This window comes from Mytilus edulis, chromosome 9 (genome assembly GCF_963676685.1).
Source record: "Mytilus edulis chromosome 9, xbMytEdul2.2, whole genome shotgun sequence".
Taxonomy (NCBI): domain Eukaryota; kingdom Metazoa; phylum Mollusca; class Bivalvia; order Mytilida; family Mytilidae; genus Mytilus; species Mytilus edulis.
Window position 1 is genome coordinate 71,806,812 of NC_092352.1, and position 26,564 is coordinate 71,833,375.

At 34.4% G+C, this 26,564-nt stretch overlaps 1 protein-coding gene across 1 annotated transcript; it reads right to left on the reverse strand.

The window, feature by feature from the left end:
- Positions 1 to 1,077: 1,077 nt before the first annotated feature.
- On the reverse strand, positions 1,078 to 26,163 carry LOC139488949 (patched domain-containing protein 3-like). Its single transcript, XM_071274938.1, has 6 exons — positions 26,036 to 26,163; positions 13,777 to 13,864; positions 7,748 to 7,960; positions 6,061 to 6,829; positions 3,802 to 4,002; positions 1,078 to 2,714 (listed from the first exon to the last, which is right to left on the reverse strand). Exons 1-6 carry the CDS (start codon positions 26,074 to 26,076, stop codon positions 1,270 to 1,272), a joined length of 2,757 nt encoding a protein of 918 aa, XP_071131039.1. The 5' UTR covers positions 26,077 to 26,163; the 3' UTR covers positions 1,078 to 1,269.
- Positions 26,164 to 26,564: the final 401 nt, after the last annotated feature.

Below are 26,564 nucleotides of genomic sequence, written 5' to 3' on the forward strand. Positions count from 1 at the left end.
GAGATATCTTGAACTACAATTGTCTATTTATTCATTCTGTAAATTGACCCTGTAATTAATTATTTGCAAAAAATGTTATTAGACACTGTTTAAATATAGGCTCGTTTTCTTTTCTAAGATAGAGCATAATACATATTAGGCACATATAAACTTCCTCTTTCTGTCAATCTCCCATACAGAAAGAGTTGTCGTCCTTTCCTACTCAAGATTAAGGAGGAAAGGACGACAACTCTGTCTGTATGGGAGATTGTTTTTCTGTAAGCTCTTCTTTCTCAATCAAAATTTATGGGCTTACTAAGGGAAACAACTCGTGCAAATATATTTCTTACCATAGGATTATAACCAATAGGCAAAACGAGAATTCTATATTCATTTAGTTATACGGGACATTTCCAAAAGGAGGGAAATAGTTTGGTTGACAATGAATAGCTACATAAATTAGCTAGCCCCGGAACAAGTTTATCGGTGCGTTATGTGTTATTTATTTCAAATCATTTAATTGCAATTTTCTTTGGTTAAGCTAAACATTTTTTATATCGATAGATATATTTCCTTCAAAATTGGTTTAAAAGCCTTTACAACTTTCCACTTTATTATACCATGTTTCCATAGACAACGTCCATTGTTTCCAGTTTAGAACCAGACCTAGTCTGCAAATGACAAATGAAATATCTCGTGTTGATAACGTACAGTGATAATCTAATTTTTGATGTAACGCAAATGCTGATTGGCTGACTGTGAATGGTCTATCAGCTCATAGACATAATTTTGTCATCAACGATTTTTCATGATTTATTCCAGCTTAAAAAGGAATTTAATATAAATTAAATGGAATGACTAATATTATTTTCTGTTTATTCGAAATAACATAAAAATATGGTTATATATTTCTTCAAAGACTGAACAAAATATTACAGTCATTTCTTAAATAACAATAATCGGACAATATCACTGAAGAATCGCCATAAGAGACATTAAATGTCGAAATGCGCTTCAAGTGATGTAAAATGTCTTCTTTTAATGCAGTTTATATATACTTGTATTTGTCATTTAAAATAGTTTTTTGCACGCAAATAGTTTTTTGATTAAGATGAAAAAATAATATTAATCTATTAAATTGTAGATACATGACATACATTAACATTTCCATAAAAGCAATATGAATTTGTATATTCGGAATATGACAACTGAAGAAGAATTATCAAAACTGATACAACAATCAGAATTAATATACAAAAAAAATTAATGTAAAAGAATAGATACATTGTATTACACATGTTTTAGTTTCTCATCCTCTTGATCACCATTTAGTGCATCAGGTAAAGTGACTGTCTCGTTGCTTTTCCTCGGTAATGATATGTCGTCCATTACTTTCGCACTTTCCATTTCATGATTGTAGTGTGGACCAATAAACGACAGCACGACAGGCAAAAGAAATACGGAATACAGAAGCCCAAATACCATTACCATAAGCATTACTTTGAAAAAAGAGAAGAAAATAAATGACTTCGAGAACGCTAACATTACCACGCCGATTATAGTTGATAGGGCTCCGTTCAGTATTGGCCCGCCAGCATGATCAATAGCAACTGCTACTCGCTGGTCTCTGGTGTCCCCTTTAGCTTGGACATACGCATGACAAACATGAGTAGCAAAATCAACACAGAACCCTATACACATGATAATATGAATCATTGTAATGGAGCTTAACGTTAATCCCCATAAATGCATGAATCCAATCACTGACGTCATAATGAGGACAACAGTGGTTGTAATTAAAAGAATCATGACGGGAAGGGGTAAGAATACTATAATTATTATAAAAACTACAGCAACACAAATACCAAGTGTTTGCAAAGTCTGCGACAAAATAACCACATACTGTTCAATAAAAATGAACGCAGGCGCGTATGCAAACACGGGCAAGGACGAACTACCAACTATATCCCTAATGCGGTTCATCATGTCCCCTTGTTGCGTTGATGACGCAAAGTGTTCTGTAAGAACGTGAAACCGTGACGCTGTTATTGATGTTCCATCGATTGTGACATCATTGATATACAAATTGCCAGCTGTTGTTCCTAGATATGTCTCCAAACCGGAAATGAAGTTTGACAAAGATGAATCATCGTAATTGGCTGAATCAATATATGCATGCAACCATGAGAGGAAGAAAGTGTCATCGATATCAGTATCGTTTCTAACGTTATCGCGAAGGGAATTTATCGCATCGAGAGTTGTACTTGATAAGTAATCTACACCGGCTTGTACATTCAGCGATATTGGGAAGCTTTGATCATATAATGTAGTTTCAGCATTATAATATGTATAAAAGTATGAATCGGTGGTCACTAGATCCCTCCGATTAAAATCTTGTTTAAAATGAACAGCACCATATATTGATACGGCAACGAATCCTGCAAAAAATAATAAAATTACAATTTTTGCAGTAGTATATTGCACTATTTTTGTAACCAGCATCTTTGGGTATTTCTCGATAGGACCTTCAACTTCACCTCTGTGTTTATTGGGAGATCCGGAACAACAGAAAATGTCTGCTCTTGAATTGCTAGCCTTCTTCTGCATGTCTTCTCTCGATTTTATTTTTTGACATGTAAAGAAGTGTCTGTTTTGTTCAATTCTTTTCTCGTTTATCGTCATGCAACCAAGATAAAACGTGATGTAGTTAAGGTAACTAAAAAGTATTGCTGCACCTGAAAAGGAGGAAATAACAAGTATAGAGAGGAAGTTATGACCATTACCATGAGGAAGATGATAACGACTAGTATGACGATGATGTCGATCACAATGATAAAGATGATGACGACATAGCTTATGGACAAAGACAACGATTAGGATGACGACGATGTTTACGACAACATCGACTTTGATGACGATATCGACGATGATCATGATAATGACGAAGAATTCGACGACGATGGTAATTATTGTAATGACGATGACTACGACGACGATAACGACGATGTTGATGATGATGAAGGTGAATGGTATTCTAGCGTTTTAACAAACCAGATAATAACTGGCAAGTAATTTTTCGCTACATTGAAGACCTGTTGGTGACCTTCTGCTGTTGTTTTTTTCTATGGTCGGGTTGTTGTCTCTTTGGCACATTCCCCATTTCCATTCTCAATTTTATGTCTACTAATATCAAGTACGTCTTATTTTGCAATTTAGAATTTCCATATTACTCCTTGATGAATTGTAATGATGTTTTTGAAACTATAGAAGGTTGATTGACAAATGTTAACTTTAATTAACTGTAATTGTTCAAATTGAAATCCGTTGGTTATTTACGACCAAGATAAAAAGATCAATTCTGCTAATAATTGATATTTAAGAATATTTTTTGAAGACTTTAATCGTATTGAAATCTGATAGAAAACTCTATAAACATAGAAACATTTGTTTAGAATTTCTTATTTCGCATGTAATAGATAAATTTGCCTTTGATTTTTTGTTAATAACAATACTAAAGACTGCTTAATATATCTATTTACGTAAATTTGTATCCGGAAATCAATACTTAATTTGTATAAAACAGCTGGTGCTCAGGTTGGCTTCTTAACTAGATGATTTTTGTTCAATTTTTGATTCACGTCATATAATGCTGGATTTGCGAATCGTGGTTTCGAACACTACGATTAAGCTAGAGTAAATGTTGCTAATTGTCCGCTGACTTTTTCCTTTTGAATGTTCCTTGACATCTTCTAACTGTTTTAAACGACGGGGTTGAAACTTGAAAAAATAAAAATGAAGGTATATTGTATGACGCATACATACCCGTAAACCAAGAAAAGTTCCGAACTGCTGGAAACACAGAAGAGGCTCCTGCACAAAAAGCGATGACATCAGTTAGTGATGTAATAGTAATTGCGATACCACTGGATTTCATTGTCAGTCCAATTCGTGTTTCGGTGTCTAGCTCTGGTGATGTTGCCGCTAAACCAGACAGTAAGATAAACATATCATCTACACCGATTCCTGCAAATTAATTACAGTCAACATTATTTCACGTCAAAAGTATATTAATCTACAATTGTATACCTTTCTATATTTTAATTAGTCCTTTAAGTAAATTATTTGAGGTTAAGGTAACAGCAGAAAGGACGTCATTTTTGTATTCTTTAATTCTGATCATAATGGTAATTTTTCTCTTATCTTTTAAGTTGTCTTATTGGCAATTAACCACATCTCCTTATTGATATGTTAAGAGCTGTGCTTGGAAACTAAAAGATAAACAGAAGGATATGTGTTCTTATCAAAATTAGCAACTACTGCATGTACTGTGAATTGTAAGATGCACTCTGGGAATAAATAAATCTTTAATATCGCATAGATTTTATTTTGATAGTCATGATAGTCAGATAGTAGGACTTTGACATATTTTGGATCCTCAATGCTCTTCAACTTTGTACTTGTTTTGCTTACAATGATATTTCGATTTGAGCGTCACTGATGAGTCTTATGTAGAAGAAACTCGTGTCTGGCGTACTACATTATAATCCTGGTACTTTTGATAACTATTCACAGTAAATTGCAGACTTTTATGGATGTGGTCTATATACCACAAAGCATTTTAAAGTTTTTTTCTGCACAAAATGTCCCTGATTCTAAAGTATCTGAAGACCACCCACACTCTATAGTACTAGCCAGGGCAATAAGGTCAAACAACAGTTTCTCTGGGCCTATCAATTTCTCCTTGCCCTGTTCTGACACACGATTTTGGTTTAGGTTTTTAGGAAGTTATATTGTTATTTTCATTAACACTGCAAACATATTTTTTAGGGGAACCTGTTGGTAATTCATTTAAATTATTGTTTGGATCGGAGGGTGTTCTATCTATTTAAAAATTCACAAATTACTACGTGACAGTTTAACTCTCCCAACACAGAAATATCCATGTCAGTGCCAACATCATGACAGTGTTGTAGACGTGAAGATATAAAGGTAGTCTTAACTAGTTGAGTTAGAGAAGATCTTCTTTGGCTCAATTGGTTAGAGCGCTGCCTTTAGATCCCGAGATTGAGGGTTCGAATCCCGCAGGTACCATTCATAGCTTTTCACAACAATGGTTTCTGCGAGCATCTGCTACTGGTACAAAAATTGTGAATATTGCCTGGCAGTGAGATGTTAGAATTGGTCATGAGGTTTGACCAGCCGGTCACAGGATACTATGACAATTGTAGGTGTCATTTAGGGAACTAGCCATAGGGTTTCCGAGTAGAAATGTAGAAGTCTCGGGGTTGTACAGTTGTGGTCAACTTATGGACCTGGTAGTTATTCGAATGGATGCAGCTCGAAAAAAGAAAAGGGGGATAGTGTTGTAGACCTGGAGATATAAAGGAAGTCTAACTAGATGAGTTAGAGAAGATCTTCTTTGGATCAATTGGTTAGACCGCTGCCTTTAGATTCCGAGATTGAGGGTTCGAATCCCGCTGGTACCATCCATAGATTTTCACAACAAAAATTAACATTGATAGGTGTAAGTCAGAAATGACTCTGACGTCAAAGGATGTTTTGCCAGACAAGCTGGAGCTGGGGTTTGTCTGGCAAAACAACGGTTGCACGTCAGAGTAATCTCGGACTATTATAGGTAATGCCGACTCTGTTGTCGAATTTGTATGTGTTTGATATCATTAAACGAAATATTGACAAACATTAATACCCTTTAGGCTTCATAAAAGATATCTTCCAATGTTAATGATGACGAACAACGGATATCCGTTTGTTCAATGATTGCTTGTCCTCCGCATTGAGCCGAAACCACAACAACTTATGGCTTGACATTTTGATTTTGATTTTTATATTTCTTTTCACTTTTTATTTCATCACACGTGCGTTTGAACCCAGATTTGATTATATGCAAAAAGAAAGCGTCCGTGAGAATGTTTTTTAAGGCAAGACTAATTTCAGAGCGGCATGCGGACCCAAAAAATACGGAAGCGGTAGTTTTTTTTTTATTTTTGTTGAAAACTTGATTTCTCAAAAACAGGAGCGGGAAAATTCAAAGAACTATAAATCAAATTTGTGTGGCCTTACCTAAGATTAAAAAAGGCATTGTTCCAACAATGCTGGTAAAGAGTACACCAGCTGCACTAATGAATCCTAATGCCGCTACGATAGCCAATCCGGTAGACAACACTCCAGCCATAGCAATATTATATCGGTTCGATACACAATTACCACCAACCATAACTAAACCACTAAATGTTATCATTAATGTAAACGTGATGGAAAAAAATGTGATGTCTCCTGCAACATTGGCATTCAGTTCTTCATCTGTACTTCTAGAGTGGGCAAATTCGAAATTCAAAGAACTACTGCTGTATGTTTTAATTCGGTCCAAAAATGCATCCTCCCACGCATTAGCGAGTTTTGAGTTAGTATTGGCAAGGTTAAATTTTAATTTAACAGCTTTTGCTGACGTCAGATATCCCCCTGATGATACGGTTTCGCCAAATGTGTTGTCTATGGTAAAAGTTTCACCGGAAGTCGTGAACTGTGGATAAGAAATAGTTCCCCCAGTAAGGGCAGTGGTAAAGTCGGAATCCAGAATATAATTTCCGTCTATTACGCATGACGAAAATCGTTTTGCACAAAGATCCGTGAAATCGTATGATGTACCAGACGATGATATAGAGGTAGCAATGACGTAATCTCTCAAGGCAGTGATCTCGCTCCATAGTGAAGAATCTATTATGTTGCCGCCATTTTTCTTCTTTATTATGACTTCTGCAAAATTTCCAATGTTCACTAGACTTTGTGCGTAGTAATTTGTAGACGTGTTCACCGTAAACATACTTTTAACCTGAAAGAGCAATACACAGATACGTCAAGAAGCTCCGAACGCTTGATATACACTATTGAGAGCGGATAATTATTGCTATTTCTGGATTAAAAAAATGACAAAAGCAGTGTGTAGGTTAGGTAAAAGGCTTATCAATATAACGTATCTCGAAATATTTAGTCAATACCAAACCTAACACAACAGGCAGCTCTATATAAGATTCTGCAACCATCACTTATAAATCACTTAGTTCTCACGAAATCACCAATTAAATGTAATTCAAGTAATTCTTAAATCATTTCAATTTTTTTTAATAAATTAAATCAAATAATAAACAAATAATAATAATTAATTTTTTAAGCTTATTTTTTTTTCAGATAGCAAATTTCATGGAGAACGTATTTGTGCATTAATAAATACATAAGTTATGCGTCAGGACAATCACTAGGGTGACATGTGTTGAAGACAATATTTGCTAGCCCTTTTGACGAACATTTGTACCTGAGATCACTACAGCCTCGTGTTTTGGTAGGATTCAAGTTGGTTACTCTTTAAGTTTACTATATAGTGTTTGGTTGTGGTTTTGTTTGATCGTTGGTCAGATTGAATGTGAACTTCCCTTGGTAGTTTTTTGTGTATAATTCGGAGTTTAGCATGACGTCCAATATCACTGAACTAGTATACATATTTGTTTAGGGGCCAGCTGAAGGACGCCTACAGGTACGGGAGTTTCTCGCTACATTGAAGACCCATTAGCGGCCTTCGGCAGTTGTCTGTTGTATGGTCGAGTTGTTGTCGACAGTACTGTAACACTACCCTCTTTAGTTACCATTTAATAATAAACCGTAGTGTCCCTTAGTTCAACACTAGACCTTGGACATTTAGTATTCCATACATTAGTAATTCAATGATAAAGGGTTTTCTAAACATTATCCTTACCAGTTCCCGTTGTTTCATCGCGGTACTGTCTGTCGGAGCATACTGTTCTAGACTGGTATCCTGGGTCAGATTGATGAGACCTATACCAAATCCTATGTCTACTATTACAACAAATATAATGGCCTTCCACGGATTTCTCGCCACAAATTTACCATATTTCTCAAAAGCACCACCAAAGAACGCTTCTACTTTCAGATGGAGATCATAGAAACACTGCAAAAAAGAAATAAACGGAATTTATATCTTATAGTCTCTTCTACAATTCCTTTGAATATAACATAAAAAAACCACAATAACTGAATGAAGATGAAATAAAAAAGTGGGAAATCTTAATTAAAAACAGAAATGTTATTAATGTGTACCCTGCATGACATACATTTGTTACATAGATATACGTCTAGAACGAGCATGTATATTTAGGTCTAGGTTGGTCCCCTCCGTAAAACATTCAGTATGCCTTCGGAATAATACAAATATTATTTTTGTCAAGAATTTCAATAACGGCCGGGAAACAGACTAATTTAGGTCTGGCATATATATTTGTATTGAATTTAATTTTTTAAAGAACATTTTTATGTACATTGGTTTCTAAACATCGCGTTGCTACATTGTCATAACTATCGTAAACTCTATAAATATTGCTACTTGAATTAGTTAAAAGTCTTTCGATAGAAAAATATTGGCACCCTTTTTATAACTATGTGGGTTTAATAGCTGCAAAAGATTAATATTTTAGGGTCACTTCTTTTTGGCTTTGAGCAAGACTGGCAAGAAATATATGTACAATAGCATTAGCTTAATATTTGTATGCTATACTCTTTCGATATCTTGCTAGGGGATGAACAATTACTTTTCATAGTCAGTGGAGGGAGAGGGACGATGAATGGTAAGAGCTGAAAATAAATAACCATGAATAAGACGAGATGGAAATGAATATTCTCAGTGGCAGATCCAGGAGGGATGTCCGCGGTTGGAACCCCTTCTTAGGACGATTAATACATTTGAATGGGGACATATATATATGGACGTTTTTAACGACCTTGACTGGTTATACAGCCTTTGCACGGTCGGACCTGGCTCGCGCCTATTTGGGCTATTACATAATTTAATTAGGGATATTTGATTAGAAACCTCCTTTTAATCCTGGGTTGGGGACGCCGCCCCTTTGAAAATGGCTAGATCCGCCCTGTATTCTGTAACACAAAATGCGGAAATCAATCGTGTACATGTACAAAAGGAAAGAAATATTCCAGTCGGCAAAGCCACCTAAAAAAGAGGCTTGTATAGCAACATGTGAAATAAATAGTTAATAAGAACGAAAAAAAATTTACCCTGCCCCCTCCCCTACACTCCTCACAGAATATAAAGGGCGTACGATACAGTAGAGAGATCTCTGATTTTTTTCTTGAAATTTTGGTAAAAGGTTAATTTCAATTTGTACGACTTTGTCCCCGCAGAGCTATAGAAAAACAGTACATTAACGGGTGTTACACGATCTCTTTTTATACGATACACGGACTCTTTTTAGTTGTTACACGGACACTTTTTATGAATAGAATCACTCGTGCATGATCAGTGAGTTCATGGGCACTTTAACTTCCAATTAGATTTGGACTTTTTGGTTCACCGACACATTTCCTGTCTTTTTTTTAAAATAAAATATTAACGTTAGCATCAATTTTTTTTTTTAAATATTTCCAGTAAAATACTATTCATATCAGTACACTAAAAGATTCGACATTTAATTTAAAAAAGGGGGGTGTATGTTTTTCTCCTAATACTGATAAAACATATTTTGATCCCAAATTTTATAAGAAAAAATTACTATGGTAAAGCAGATAACAAATTATTGATTTGCATGATTCCTGATTTTTCGAATACCGAATAAATATAATATTGCTAATTTAAAAAATACTAGAACACACCCGCGAAATCGCGGGCATATACAGCTTGTGAACTGTTGTAGTATGATTTTTTGTAAAAGAAGTTAATATGTATGGAGAATTTTATAAAAGGTATCAAAAGCCCTCTCCCTTTTTCCAAAGTCCGATATTTGTTTCCTTTCTATTAAATTCAATTATTTTCGTGTTTCTGGCCTCAGACAACAATCATTCTTTTCCTTTGCTACAATGCATCTTTTGGTAAAAGTCAAATTAAATAAAAAAATTGCACCGCTTCAAACATGAAATAAATGTAACTGCTTATATAGAGACCATTATTAGTCTAATAAAATATGCTTCTAGGACAATCAATCAGCGCTTTTTCTTTTGAGAACCTTATTAACATGCCAATAGTAGGATATGAATCTTGTATAAATGATTAAGACCGACTTAGGCTGAGGGGTGGTCGGAGGGATCCTGATCCCGAAATCCCGAGATGCAGAATTTAAAGAAATTCATATCCCGAAATCCTGAAAATATATTCCCGGATCCCGTAAGGATCAATTGCAATCTCCAAATCCCGAACTTAAAACACCCTATCCCGACGTCCCGAAAAAGGTCCTGCCTCCCTCTTATCTCTACCCTACATTCATTTTTGCCAAACCACTACTTTCACTTTCAACAATAAGTTTTTTTGCCCAATTTATGGGCATTATGTTTTCTAGTCTGTGCATCCGTGCGTTCGTTCGTTCGTCCGTCCGTCCGTCTGTCCCGCTTCAGGTTAAAGTTTTTGGTCGAGGTCGTTTTTGATGAAGTTGAAGTCCAATCAACTCGAAACTTAGTAAATATAGTGCCGATGTGGCATCCGTGTACTATGGACACATTCTTGTTTCAACATGTTTTACTTATTTTAATATATATATACAACTGGTACGACCCCTTAAATAGTAAACATTTCAAAGAAAACAGTAGACAAAATACAAAGAGTCTCTATATATAAAAGTAGAATAATCGTAGTTTACATGTAGATAAACGCGAAAAATAATTGTCATCTCTAAGGAGGTATAATAGTTGTGGTTCTTGCGATCTAAACACCATGATATGGAGAGCGCTCTGATAAACGCGAAAAATAATTGTCATCTCTAAGGAGGTATAATAGTTGTGGTTCTTGCGATCTAAACACCATGATATGGAGAACGCTCTGATAAACGCGAAAAATAAGTGTCATCTCTAAGGAAGTATAATAGTTGTGGTTCTTGCGATCTAAACACGATGATATGGAGAACACTCTGATTGGCTTATTTATTTTTCATTTTTGTTATCTATCTTACGATCGGTTGTACTTGTGCATATATATGCAACAGGTATGACCCCTTAAAAAGTAAACATTTCAAAGAAAACAGTAGACAGAATACAGATAGTCTCTATATATTAAAGTAGTACAATCGTAGTTAACATGTAGATAAACGCGAAAAATAATTGTTCTCTTTAAGTAGGTATAATAGTTGTGGTTCTTGCGATCTAAACACCATGATATGGAGAACGCTCTGATTGGCTTATTTATTTTTCATTTTTGTTATCTATCATACGATTGGTTGTACTTGTGCATGTTTCAAACCGGAAGTCTTAACTATGACTAAAATTAAGTCTAATGATGAAATCAATATCCGGACTCCTTATTTGTCGTTTTTCTCCAAAAATAACTCAATCTGAATAATCATAAGAATGGATGACAAATGCGACTATGCATGTTACCTATAGAACACAGAGGCGTGGTGATTAATTTATCGTGGAAGGAAGAGAAGCGACACACAAAATGAGGTCTTCTCGTTTAATAGTATAGATATATACATATTGGGCGATGTCGTTGTAAAGGTAACTTTGAACAGTTAATATATTCAAAAAAGAACATACGCCCCCCTTTTTATGGAGCAAAATAATTGGTCAATAAACGTATTTTCTTCAATACATGGACATGAATAGTATTTTGGACAATGCTGAAAGTAAACAAATGATAATACCGACGTTTATATTTCAAATAAAAAAGACGGGAAATATGTGTAAATAAAAATCAAATCTCATCAAAAGATAAAATCCCTATCAACTCACCAATTCACGATCGATCCTATAAATAAAAAGTGTTCGTGTAATAAATGTCCAAATAAGCAGCAACTCATTCAACTTACATCCCAGCTCCTTTGTTCTAACAGGGGTGATCTGAGCCGGATCACTCCTACCAGATCACACCAGTTTGAGTTTCTTTGTTATGCATGCTTTCCTTTGTTCTGTAACATTTTGACGGGAATGTCAAATCCACTATAAAACTTATAATTGATTAAACGGAAAAGAATATATATCAAAATTCACGTAGAAAAATTTCAAAAGTGGGACGAGTCGGTACACAAGAGTGGGGCGATTTTGTTTATAAAGTGGCGATATAGTATTGGCCGAGTGACCCGGCCAAACAACCAAGATGGCCGCCATGGCTAAAAATATAACATAGGGGTAAAATGTAGATTTTGGCTTATAACTCTGAAATCAAAGCATTTGGAGCAAATCTGACTGTGTTAAAATTGTTTATCAGGTAAAGATCTATCTGCCCTGACATTTTCAGACGAATCGGACAACCGGTTGTTGGGTTGCTGCCCCTGAATTGGCAATTTTAAGGAAATTATACGTTGTTTTTTTTTTGCTTTTATCTTGAATATTAATATAGATAGAGATAAACTGTAATCAGCAATAATGTTCAAAGTAAGATCTACAAATAAGTCAACATGACCAAAATGGTCAGTTGACCCCTTAAGGAGTTATTGCCCCTTATAGTCATTTTTTACCAATTTTTCGTAAATTTTTTTAATCTTTTACAAAAATCTTCTCCTCTGAAACTACTGGGCCAAATTAAACCAAACTTTGCCACAATCATCATTGGGGTATCTAGTTTAAAAATGTGTGGCGTGACCCTGCCAACCAACCAAGATGGCCGCCATGACTAAAAACAGAACATAAGGGTAAAATGTAGATTTTGACTTATAACTCTGAAACCAAAGCATTGAGAGTAATTCAGACATGAGGTTAAATTGTTTTGCAAGTCAAAATCTATCTGCCCTGAAATTTTCAGATGAATCCGACAACTGGTTGTTGGGTTGCTGCCACTGAATTGGAAATTGTTAAGAAAATTTTGCTGTTTTTGGTTACTATCTTGAATATTATTATAGATAGAGATAAACTGTAAACAGCAATAATATTCAGCAAAGTAAGATCCACAAATAAGTCAACATGACCAAAAAGGTCAGTTGACCCCTTAAGAAGTTATTGCCCTTTATAGTCAATTTTAAATAATTTTGTAAATTTTGTAAATTTTTGTAAATTTTAACAAAATATTTTCCTCTGTAACTTATAAAATGATGGGCCAAGTTCATTATAAATTGAGATAATTGTAAGAAGCAAGAATGTTTAGTAAAGTAAGATCTACAAACACATCACCATCACCAAAACACAATTTTGTCATGAATCCATCTGTTTCCTTTGTTTAATATGCACATAGACCAAGGTGAGCGACACAGGCTCTTTAGAGCCTCTAGTTTTATCAAATTATTGGATTCCTGATTTTTATCTAGAAAAATAAACTCGGTTGAAGGGAAATGGAAAAAAAATGTAATAATTTTGTACTATAACTTACATTTACTGCTTTGAGGTCATTTAAGTTTCTCAAATGTTCAGTCTTGCAAAATGTAATACTTCTTACTTGAAACGTCGTACAAGTCAGATACAAAACAAAAGTAACAAAAAAAAAACAGGCCGGAAACAACCTGCCGTATAGTTTTTCTGCACTTGTAGTCAGGTCAAGGTCCTCGTATAGTTTTCTGCACTTGTAGTCAGGTCAAGGTCCTCGTATAGTTTTCTGCACTTGTAGTCAGGTCAAGGTCCTCGTATAGTTTTCTGCACTTGTAGTCAGGTCAAGGTCCTCGGCTATCGCCTCGGACCTTGACCTGACTACTCGTGCAGAAAAACTATCCGGCAACGGTTGTAAACGGCCTGTTTCTATTCCTTTGTGTTGTATCTAATACTTGTATTTGTAATATATGCAAAGAAAAATATACCGTTAGTTTTGTTTTATCCTTAACTTTATCAGAAGTAAATATTACTTACAGACATAGTTATAGCTCTCGTACAGTGCAGCCAACGGTTGGAATTTCCTGTTATATTCTGTGTGTATGTAATCTTATTACCATGGTAACTAAAAAAAAAAACTGTTTATAATATCAAAATAATACCATACGTAATAAAGATTTATAATGCCATGGGGTATTCATGACATCAACAAATATATACGATTCGATAGCTAAATTTCAGTTTTATGTGCAATAAATGCTCATATAGTTATTCCTATGGTAACTGAAAGAAATTATATGAATAAAGGAGATAAATGTCATTTGTCAATAACACAGCAACTAAATGAAAAAAATAAAGATAAGAAAAACATCTACAGGATATCAATGTATTCAACTTAAAACTGGTTCCTGCCAGGTACGCTTTTATCATGTATTCGCTCTGAATGAGAGAGACGTGTGAATGGAAAGAAAAAGAAAGCATTTTAGATATCACATATGCAGTTGAAATTTAACATAAGGTGTAATTAGTGTCTCACCAATGGTATATTGGTGCGCCTTGGGGAAGGATTTCAGTAAGATAGGTTCCTTAAATTAGACCTTGTACAAGAGAAAAAAACAAGTTATTCTTACAACTACATGAACGACAAATAAAATGCTGTATTTATGAAATTTATTTAATGTTGTATACGATATATATAATAATTCCTAATGCTTGTTATCATCGGTAAGAAGAACAATTTCGTATAATGTTAACGCATTGGGAATAAATTTTGCTCAGCGTACAATCTCAATATAACAATTTATTCAAGTATCCGAGTATAAGCTTTTAATTTACACTCGATTGTTCGATGTTCATCCCGAGCAATCGAGTACTCAATGTCCTCTCTAAAAATTATTGATTAAGAAATTGTTCTTTTAGATAGATCACCAAATGTGATGGTTAATGATAGCTAATGACTGTCACTATACGCAAATCAACAGATGCGTTTTGTCATATATCATGAAAGATAATTAAAACTCTACAACCTAATGCGGGGTTCACACATTGCCGAATATTGCTCCCGTTTGAGATCAGACAGCGATACGACACGAAAAGGGAAAAAGTCGGACTACTATCCTCAGTTATCTGGAATGTCCTATTATTTTCTGAACGCAATCGTGTAAGTTCGTAACATATTCCTACGGGTCGGGAAAGGTCCCAATAGTTCGGCGAAGCACCCCGACAGTTAAGTGCGTCCCGTAACATTCGGGGAAACTCAGCCGATTTTGTATAGTCGGATTACAATCGTGTCTATGTCTTGACAGATTCAGCTGTATCGGATCAAAATCCTAACAATGTTCTGTGTATTCTGGACGGTGTCCTGTGGAACGGGAATGATCTGGAGAAATTTTTCATTGCTGTTTTTCTGCCGATTGAGTCCAGATTCCATCCAGATCTTGTCGATTGCGAACATTTTTGCCGAAACCGTTCCGGAACAGTCACGTTATTAATACGAAACTCGTCAATGATACCCACGTCAGAGTCCCGACAATTACAGAATACAATACGACTGAGACCAGACAAAGCCGTTTGCAATGCGATAGAGCAGAACGTGATAGGATTACGTTCCGACAGTACCTGATTATCCCGAGTATGCCGACAGTTTTCGAACGGATAACTTCCGTCAGCGTCGGTCCACTGTCTGTTCAATGTCGGATCTCTGTCGGATTACATTCGGTAGAATCGGGACGCAGTCGTGACAGAATCGGTCGAATTTTACCAGGCGAAATTACAAATTGGATTAGAAACGGATTGACAACGGGATTATCGGAATAAATTTAAATTGAAAACGGTTGAATATCGACGCTTCCTGAACAATATCTGATTGTTGTCGTGATTAAATTATTTGTTTTACAAATTTTAATTAAAGTGTGAATTTCCATCCACGATTTTACAGGATCTTGATGAGACTTTTGACAAAATTTAATCGGGAATGGTCCTGTCAAGGACGGCAGTAAAAATCGTGAATGTGTGACCCCAGCTTAATACCGCAGTCCCACTAGGCCACGATCGCACTACGATCTGTGAAAAAATGCAAATTTTTATGATCGTAGTACGATCGTGTAGATCGCAGTAAGGTCGTATTACGGTCGTGGTGAGGTCTTCACGATCGTGATGAGCGTGGCCAACTTTGAACATGTTCAAAACAATCGTGGTGCGGTGGTGGCGAAATCAGGTCGTAGTAAAAGGGTAGTGAGAGCGCAGTATGGTCGTAGTAAGATCGCAAAGGTCGCTGTACCATCGTAGCGAGAGCGCAACGAAAGCGTGATTCTATTCGGAAAGACTGCGCTACGATCTCACAGCGACGTTATAACGAAATAAATATATCAGCAATCACAGCACATTTTTTCTAAAAAAATATGTATAGTCATGACAGTTTTTTTTGCGTATGAGTTCAAGTATAAAATGTCCGCGAAGTGTAACTTCGCGTTGTTTGACGAATTGGGAAATTGTGATTTCCATAGCGTCCAGTGGCAAATATTCAATTTTGCATATTCGGGACGAGAATACGTTAATAATATTTGATTATTTCTTCTATATAGTATCAGCATTTGATAAACTCAGAACCCTCTGAAAAGTGTATGAAAGATTCTTCTAACGTGCAACGAGCCTGCACCCTACCTACACAATGCATCGGATTTAACGTATAAAAAAGAAGATGTGATATTATTGCCAAAGAGACAACACCCCTCAAGAGACCAATGACACATAAATTAACAGCTATAGGTCTTCGTATGGCCTTTTATAATGAGCAAAGCCCATACCGCATAATCAGTTTAAAAACACCCTGAAATGACGAATGTAAAACCAATGTCCCCATTCCGATTAATCGAGACTGCGTATTCATTTTATGCATTTCATTTCGCTCACGCAATAACACTCTTGAATGTGAAGTATACATGTACTCCCTAAAAGTACGGAATAAGGTGTACGGAATAGCTAATACGTCATATTTTGTGTTTATCTTAAAGCCTTGTATAACTAGGCTGTGCATGTATATTGAAATAAACATATAGCATATACTATAAACTGTTTCAATACATTTCACCAGAAAAGTCAATTATATAAAGATACAAAATAACGTTCACGCGCATTTTTAATAATATCTAAAACTCGGTCATGAATTATGTTGATTGATTGCACGTCAAACTTAGACAGACAACTAACAACAACAAAAATATGTCCGTCATTATCAGACAGCAAGCCAACAAAAATTATAATTGAATCAATATCAAACAGCCAACTATTAACAATTAAATGTTTTTTTATTCAACAACAATATTGCACATGCTGTTAACAGATTTCTTCACTGGTATAGCTATTTCAGTGGAGATCCCTGTATATTAGTACCACGGTATCTTCAGGTATATATTTATACTTTGTTAGTATGCATATTATTTGTCATTAATACATTATTTCTCTATTAAATGTACTAAAATCAGACAGCAAACCAACAACAATTTAATTATTATTATTATTATTATTACAATGCATTTTTATAGCGCATTATATAAAAAAATACAATTACTCTAAGCGCTTTACATGTTACAACAAAAGTACACAAGTTCGTACATACACGAAACTACAAAGTTAAAAATATACCGAAATATGTATAAAGCATACAACATCAAATTAACTATAAAAAGTTAAGACTCCAGCAACTTGGTAACAAATGACTTAAAAGAATTATTAATGAATAAGTAAAAATTTGAAAACTTGTTATCTTAACTAAATATTTCTAAAATTTGCTGAATTTTGTATTTAAAAATAAGTTACTTAAATATTCCGGCTTGTAAAAAAAAATACAAACGTTATATCAAAATATACAGAAACACATAAAATCAGACTAAAATGTACAAAATATTAAAATATTAATCAATTATAAACGTCAATATCAGACAGCAAAACCATCAACATTCATGTTAGACACAAACTATCAACTGTTACAATCGAATGTACGTCAAACAGCAAATCAAAAACACTGTTCGATATCTCATAAAGATTGTAGTCGTTACATGTTTTGCGAAATTCTGCATCAAAAGAATCTTCAACCAAATATGAATTAATTTATACATCAACCACAGTGACAATAAATAAACTTTTTGGCATATGCTATCATGATTAATATGACCTTCCTTTTTATCATTTTCAACTGCATGTTAGAAAGTATTTTAAATTTGATGAAAAATAGAGCGCGGAAAAAGCGTATGGTTGGAGAATTAACTGCAAAACAATATTTAATTTTCTAATTTCCCGTATGGCACATTGGCAGTAAAGTCTTGAACGTTTTTCGTGAGAGCCGTGGTGTAGTGTTTAGTGACGCACTACTATCACAAAGGTTCCTGGTTTGATTCCCGTTCCGAGATGAAAATTTCAGGGACTGAATTTTCGGCTCTCCCTTGACACCATTTGCGAGTATGGTCTTGAGGAAACGATGATAGTCCGTCGGAAGGGGACGATAACTGGCTGACCCGTGTTAAGAGAGAGCCATATCTCTTGCACGTTTAAGACACCCTTGTAGATTTCGAACAATAGCAGGCTAATGCCGCTACAAGGCAGGACTCGCACCCGCAAAGTGGAAAGGGATTAATATAAGTTGCAAAACTTGTTTCCCAATCCACTCTAAGCTTTATAATATGTTTAAACTAACGTTTTTCTGTGTGTTCTATCTGGAGTAATTTGAGATTTATATAATAGATTTAATTATCCGAATACATTTATTATTCACAAAACAACTATGAACTTAAAGACGTATTATTAATATACTTTATTGGTAATCACTTTAAATACAGTGACAGTAACATCCATATAATTATATGTTAATACTATGAAATTCATATCGGATAATTATACGTTATTGGCAATACCTTTTTTCATTCCCATCTAACGTGTCTTTAAAATAGGTTTGTAACAATAGATGATGATTTCCTATCCAAATCTTAAATTTATTCATGGACGAAAAACACATATTATATCAGAGTTTGCAAAATATCTTTTCCCCTGATGGTCCGTAACAATATTCTTCTGGCTCTCACTACTAATTAAATTACTGCAAACTCTTGGTCGACAAATCCTTCGGACCCCCACTTTTCGGGAACTCTGATCATGATATTGTTTTTTTTTTTATTTATATTTCTATGAAATGAAATTCAATGATACACAAAATTGAGAATGAAAATGGGGAATGTGTCAAAGAAACAACAACCCGACCATAGAGCAGACAACAGGGTGAAGGCCACCAATTGGTCTTCAATGCAGCGAGAAACTCCCGCACCTATGTATTGCGCTGAATTACTCAAATTTTAAATACATGTATAATTTTTCTCTTACCTAGAATATATATATATATATATACTAGAACACACCCGTGATATCACGGGTCCGTGACTGAATTAAAGTATATAACTATGCGGAAGCCTTATTTTAGTATTAGTATTGTCATCTGATAAAGTCATGTCGATTAAAAGATACACAGTTTTTCTCTGCTTTCAAGTCTTTCTGTTTGAACCCGTTGAACTGGAACTTATCAGTTATTGGTAATATTAATTATTTGGAAAACAAAAGGTCCTGGAATGGAGTATTTTTTAATCAACAGCATTGTCCTATATAAGTTATAAATAAAGTTGAATTTTTTGCTTTGCTGTTTTACGTCATGCCCACTAACAAATTGAAACCTGTACCTATACGCCTTATTTTTAGTCCAGATTTTTAGTATTCGTATTGTTATCTTAGAAAGTCTTACTGATTAAAATACTACAATAGGTAACAATTTTACAATTTAGTAGTGTCAAATTAACCCTGTGGTTATGACCCGTGTATATAGCATATTAGTCCTGAATACAACGTTTGGTGGTGCGCCTGTCAGATGCGGAACGTACAGATAAGGTAATAGGTAACAGGTGAATATACTATTGGTATCGGTAGCGGACTCGACCTGGAACTTCTTAATTATTGGCAATATTAATTACGTGGAAAACAAAAGGGCCTGGAGTGGTGTAATTTTTAATCTACACCTTTGTACTATATTAGTTATATATAAAGTTGAATTCTGTGATTCGTCGTTTTTACGTGATGACGGCTAACAAATTGGACCTCGTAATTTTAGTATTATAGATATGTGTGGTCTAGCGGGACGGCTACAGTGCAGGCGATTTGGTGTCACGATATCTCAATAGCATGGGTTCGAATCCCGGCGAGGGAAGAACAAAAAAATTGCGAAAGCACAGATCTAACATTATTGGGTTGATGTTTAGACGAGTTATAGTAACAAAAATTTGTTAAAGACAAACAAAAATAAAATATATATATATATATATCAATATGTAAATGAAATCCGTTAAACAAATTAATTATGTAGGACTACTAAATGACATGTGTTTTAACAAGATCCCATGCTTATGTTTTAAATCATTAAATTAAAGACCCGTGACATTAATTACCGACTTATAACCTCGGACTTTAAATTACTAAATACCCTTCACATACACAGTTTAAGTTCAGAATTAACTATGCCGATGACAAACAAAAATAAATGTAAGCATTTACCAGTTTAAGAATTGAATGCTTCTTTTTGTAAGTTTACTGGGGTGTAAAAGCGTTGACCGAAGTACACCATTCTAAAAATGTGAGTACGGTCAACGGTTTTACAACCCTATAACATTACTAAAAGAGGCATTCAATACTCGAAATTACATTTTTTTTAAAGCTATGATCATGAAAACACGATTTCTATCCTGTTTTTCTTTAATTTACTTGTGCACTTTATTGTAGAAACACATGTCTTCATGAAAGTTTCATTTCATTTTAAAATGAAGGTTAAATGTAGAATGACGCGAGATTGCTGTTTGCTAATCCAAATAACACATACATGTAATTTATTTATTCGTTAGTATTGAGCTGTTATCCTGTAACTGGGATATCATGTTATAGTATCTGTAAATGGAGTGCAATGTGTATCTTGAAGTAAATTCATATGTTTGATTCCGAATCATTTTTTGGTTGAATATTCAAATAAACATTGTTAAAACCCAAAAGTAAACACATTAAGCTATGAAATGTATATTTTAGTAAAGGTTGAAAAAAATTTCTCATAAAATTGCCCTTCTCAAACAAACAAATCTGCTAAGTAAACAATGACACTTAATTAATTACTTGCAACTTGGTATAAAAATATACATATTCGACCTTGAAATTAAAAAAAAAAACCATTTTGATCCAAGGGTGTAAATATCTTACCCAATTACACAAAAGAAATGTCAATGACCGAAGTTAAACTATGATTATGCATTCGGAACAAATATACCATACCGCAGTGCCCTTTAAAGGTAACTGCATTGTATGTTTACATTAATTTTCGAAGGCCGTAAGCTGACCTTGTTTAAATCCTTGCCCTTAGGCGCTATTGTGGATAATTGCAAATTATGCAAAATTTAATTGTTTTGGTACTCTACAAAAACATTCATATTTGCTGTGTCATCGTTTTGTTGATTCTTAATGGTTTCATGGCATGTCTTGGGACAAACATTTTTAAATTGGTATATTCTGTTGCCCGCCTATTAATGACCTCATTAATCGGCAGCAACGAGTTAGAAAAAAATTGGTTAACTCTAGGGGAGAGCAATGTGTCCAGGGAGTGTGATATGTCTTACCACATTTCATTCCAATACACATAAACAATGTCATGGATAACCTCTGAGTGACACGTTTGTATATAGCTTGTTTAAAAACAAATCACAAATCCCTACAGTAACACGAAGAATGATATATGTGGAGCAGGATTTGCCGTTCCTTCCAGAGAACCTAAAGAAAACCCATGTTTTTTTGATAGGTTTAGTGTAAAAATGACTGTGCTTACCCTTTAGTTTTTGACATAGTGATTTGTAGTCTGTTGTTTGTCTTTTTGGTCGTTACTCGTTTTCTGCAACAACTTTGATGCTGTATTTTCGTTTTTTTAGTGTTATTCTCCCTTTAGTATTTATTACCACTTTTTTTAACGCCAGTAGTATTTTTATCAAATCTAAATCCTTATAGCAGTGGAAGTTAATAGGCACATCAAGGCTTCATTTTAGGTTTGCTCGAAAATAAACACAAGTTTTCCGAACAGTAAAGAGATACATATGCTAAATCGGCTTATAGATTATCGTTGATCATCTCAACGAAAAAAGCAATCGAGTTGAGATGACCAATGATAATCTGTTTATCGCTTTTTTACCTATGAAGACGTTGTCAATTTCAGGGCAATTTCATTAGCAACGCCACGTGCCTCCTTAGTTTCTAGCGATAATTTTGCATCTCAAGCGAGAAGCGTGATATGAAAAATTATCACAAAAAAGATCAAAGGAAAAATGCACAATTTATGATAGTATGATACTAAACCCCTAACGGAAGGGATTGTACCTGATATTCATATGATGAAGACATAATCTTTCAATCAGTTTAATTGAAGTCTGGAGCTGGCATGTCAGTTAACTGCTAGTAGTCTGTTGTTATTTATGTATTATTGTCATTTTATTTATTTTCTTTTGTTACATCTTTTGACATCAGACTCGGACTTCTCTTGAACTGAATTTTAATGTGCGTATTGTTATTCTTTTACTTTTCTACATTGGCTAGAGGTATAGGGGGAGGGTTGAGATCTCATAAACATGTTTAACCCCGCCGCAATTTTGCGCCTGTCCCAAGTCAGGAGCCTCTGGCCTTTGTTAGTCTTGTATGATTTTAATTTTTAGTTTCTTGTGTATAATTCGGAGTTTAGTATGACGTCCATTATCACTGTACTATTATGCATATTTTAGGGGCCAGCTGAAGGACACCTACGGGTGCGGGAATTCTCGCTACATTGAAGACCCATTGGTTGCCTTCGGCTGTTGTTTGCTCTATGGTCGGGTGGTTGTCGCTTTGACATATTCACCATTTCCTTTCTCAATTTTACAAAATAGCGATAATAAATATTATATGCTGATCAGGATGAGAGCATGCTGATGTGATATGTATACAATCATAGCTAGAGTGACAGTTTATAAAGAACCAAATTGCACCTTTTCAACATAAATAGCTGTGGAAATCTTACAAGTTTTCTTTGAGACTAAACAGTTAGTATTTTTATGATTTGAAATTATTCACGTTTTTCAACGTACATGTAGCTGAATATATTTACATAATTTTTTTATACACAAAACGTTCAGAGTATAATATATACAAAGAGATGAAGCGTTAACTGGAAAAAATAGATCTACGGAAACGTCGTCATGCCGTTCTCAAAAAGTCATCTTTTAAAAATGAGCAAATTGAATAAATTATGTTACACGCATCCATCATACCATTTCAAACAAAATGGATAGTAAGCATGGACTAAATTAATGTCAAATTGAACTAAATATTTGAAGAAATGGAACAAAACATTTGTTATTCGTTTTTTTAATATTTGAATTAAAGCATGGATGCAATTTGGGTACTCCTCATATGGAATCCTGGATCGTTTGGAGGTTGGTTTAAACACATTTTTAAATGATTCAAAATAAAAATGGTGTAGCTATTTAGTAAACAAGGACACATCTACAAAATAAACACAGCCTGGAAACTTTCGTCTGGATCATCAAAAAAAAAAACGTTAGTGAAAAACTGTCAAAATAGGTGCAATTTGTGGGCGTATTGCATTTCCGCTAATTTTTCAAAGTCCCAATACTACGTTTACGCAAATTTAAAGTATACGTTTCTGCAATTTGTATTTATTACTTTTCCGTAAATTAGATTACCTGGTAAATTGTAAATTATAAATATTTGAATATTTGAATATCATATATAAGATGAATTATTATTTATATTTTTAATAAAGACAAGGTTCTGATCTATCTTATATCTACAATATACTAGATATAACTAGTTGACTCTGGTAGGGATTAGTTAAACTTCATTGATAAACCCAATGAAAATTATTTGTTTTAAAAGTGTTCACCTTATCCGTAATGGTAATGTGACGGGATTGCTTCCCTTAGAAAAACTTAGTAGATACTTAGTCAGCCGTAAGCGGTTGAGCTAAGGAAGTACTTCTTTAGCTCAGTCGGTTAGCGCGCTGCCTTGTAACATAGAGGTCCCGGGTTCGAGTCCCGGTGGAGACAAGCAATTTTGTAATGAAATTCGTGCTCTCCGGTTACATTGGCGCCCAACAATAATAACCCACGGTTAGAAGAATTACCTAGCCAGGTTAAAATATAAATATAAAAAAAGATGAAAATATCATCATTATAGAGTATAATGACTCTTCAGGTGGGGGAAGTGTGACGGGATTGCTTCCCTTAGAAAAACTTAGTAGATACTTAGTCAGCCGTAAGCGGTTGAGCTAAGGAAGTACTTCTTTAGCTCAGTCGGTTAGCGCGCTGCCTTGTAACATAGAGGTCCCGGGTTCGAGTCCCGGTGGAGACAAGCAATTTTGTAATGAAATTCGTGCTCTCCGGTTACAGTAACTACATTCCTCTTGTATTTGCGTTACTTCCACTTAAATCCGAGGAATGTTACATCATAATGTGGGATCTGCTTATTGATGTGTGCACTACCCGAAGATTAACTCTCCAGCCCGAGCTAGTTCATATTGACTTTGAATGTGCAATGCATACTGCTATTACGAAAACATTTCCTGCTGCTACAATCAGTTGTTTTAAATTTCATTTAGGACAAAGTTGGTGGAGAAAAAAATCAGTCGCTAGGTCTAAGTGCCGATTACAAAGACAAAGATTCGGATTTAGGTAAATGGCTAATTCATTTCTTTGGCTTGGCTTACTTGTCAACTGACATGATCGAAGAATGCTTTGTTGAGTTAATAGCCGATGCTCCATCTGACGACAAATGTATGAAGTTTGCTGATTATATCTTGGAATTTTACATAGATGGCAATTCCAGATTTCCACCAACCATTTGGGCATCACCTCCTGATTCCGAGGTAAAGAGAACGACAAATGGTGCCGAGTCTTTTCATGCCCACATGAACGAGCAGTTTTATGCTAGCCTGCCATCCTAACATTTTTGTTTTTGTAGATGTTTTACTAAAACTGCAAACAACATCTTACATAAAGATGAGAACTCTTACTGTCAAAGAACCTGTTCGAAAATACGAAAAGGAAAAGATGGACTTCCTTCTAGAGCAAAATACAAAACTTCTAAACGGACAATATACTACTGTGGACTTTGTAAGACGTGTTGGGTACAAGTATTCTGCCAGAACTGACTTATGAACTATTATCATTCAAGATACATCTGATTATAATAGTGATGAACATACGTTTGCGTACATTTTTATGAAGAATTTATTTGCATGTTATGATGACCTTTAACTTAATAAATATTTATTTTTTATTATGGCTTTGCTTTCGATCAACAGGTATTCCTTAATTATTTGCGGAAAAGTAATAATTTATTTTTTCCGGAACAGTTAATTTTTTTCCGGAAAAGTAAGATATTTATTTGCGGAAACGTAAACTTTTTTTCCGGAAACGTCATCTATTTTTTCCGGAAAAGTAATGCCAATTTGCGGAAACGTAAAACGTAAAATTTCGTTCGTTTATTTGATTTTTTTTTTTTTTTTACATGTAATGTGTATACCGAGAGGAGTTGATAGCATAAAAACAAACATATACCCTGCATACAATCACAAAGGAGCAACCATAGATTTTTGTCCGAGTCAGATCTAAAAAAAATACTTCTTAATTGATGAATGTAACAACAAGAAGCATACACATTTTAATTGGAGACAGTAAATGTTTCAATTTATCAAGTTAAATACTTCAGTCTACGAAAACTTGATTGAGACTATCAATTTAATTTATGTGTTAAGAAAACAAATAATGGACAAAATACATTGCTCTTTTTCGGTAAAAAAAAATGTGAGATGAATTATATATTTTCTTTTCCGTTTTAAATTTATTACCACCGACGTTTTAAATCAAAAATGCATAGTATGTGAAACAATTATAATAGATTATTTATTAACGTACGTACCTTTATCTATTTCAGAATTGTGTGGAAAAAATATTAACAAAATCCTTGCGATTTTGAAAATAAATATACCTGGCATCAAATTACATGTTAGTACGTCTGTAATCAAACAAAATCGATAGAAGCTTGGCTATTTCTAATTAGTCTATTATTGACGTGTAATCCAAACACTTCTATATATACATACTTTAATTTGTCACAGATTAGTGACATTATGTATGCTACCCGAGAGTTCAAATGTTCAACAAAGCAATTAAACTGTTTTTACCTGATACACGGCTTTGCTTGAATCCATAATGAATACCACATGAGATAAATTGTAAGTTCACGATATATATATAGCAATATGAGAATCCATTGTATGTGTCACATGATCGAATTGCATGTTATTAAGCAGTATCCTAATGCGAAGGACAATAGGAGGTGTTTCACCCCAGTCGTTCTATAGATTCCAAACATAAGGGTATTAAATATTGTAAACAAAGTACGATACGGGTACTTATGTTTCAGTTGAATGCAGAAGAGCGATGTATTAGAATTATTAAGCTTTTCTGTTCTCCCCCCTTATAGTACAATGTTTTGCTCTAATATTAAGGGACTTTGTCCCGAGCACCGAGAATATATTATAGTGTACGAGCTTGCAATATCCCTTTTACAATATCGCACTCAATATTCTAATGATATACCACAGCAATAGAATGAAATTCAAAACAGTGTGGCTGTGGCCATTGATTGACAGATTAAATTCATCCATTGACTGTGACAATTTAGGTGAACGTTTGTATGTAACGACTTTT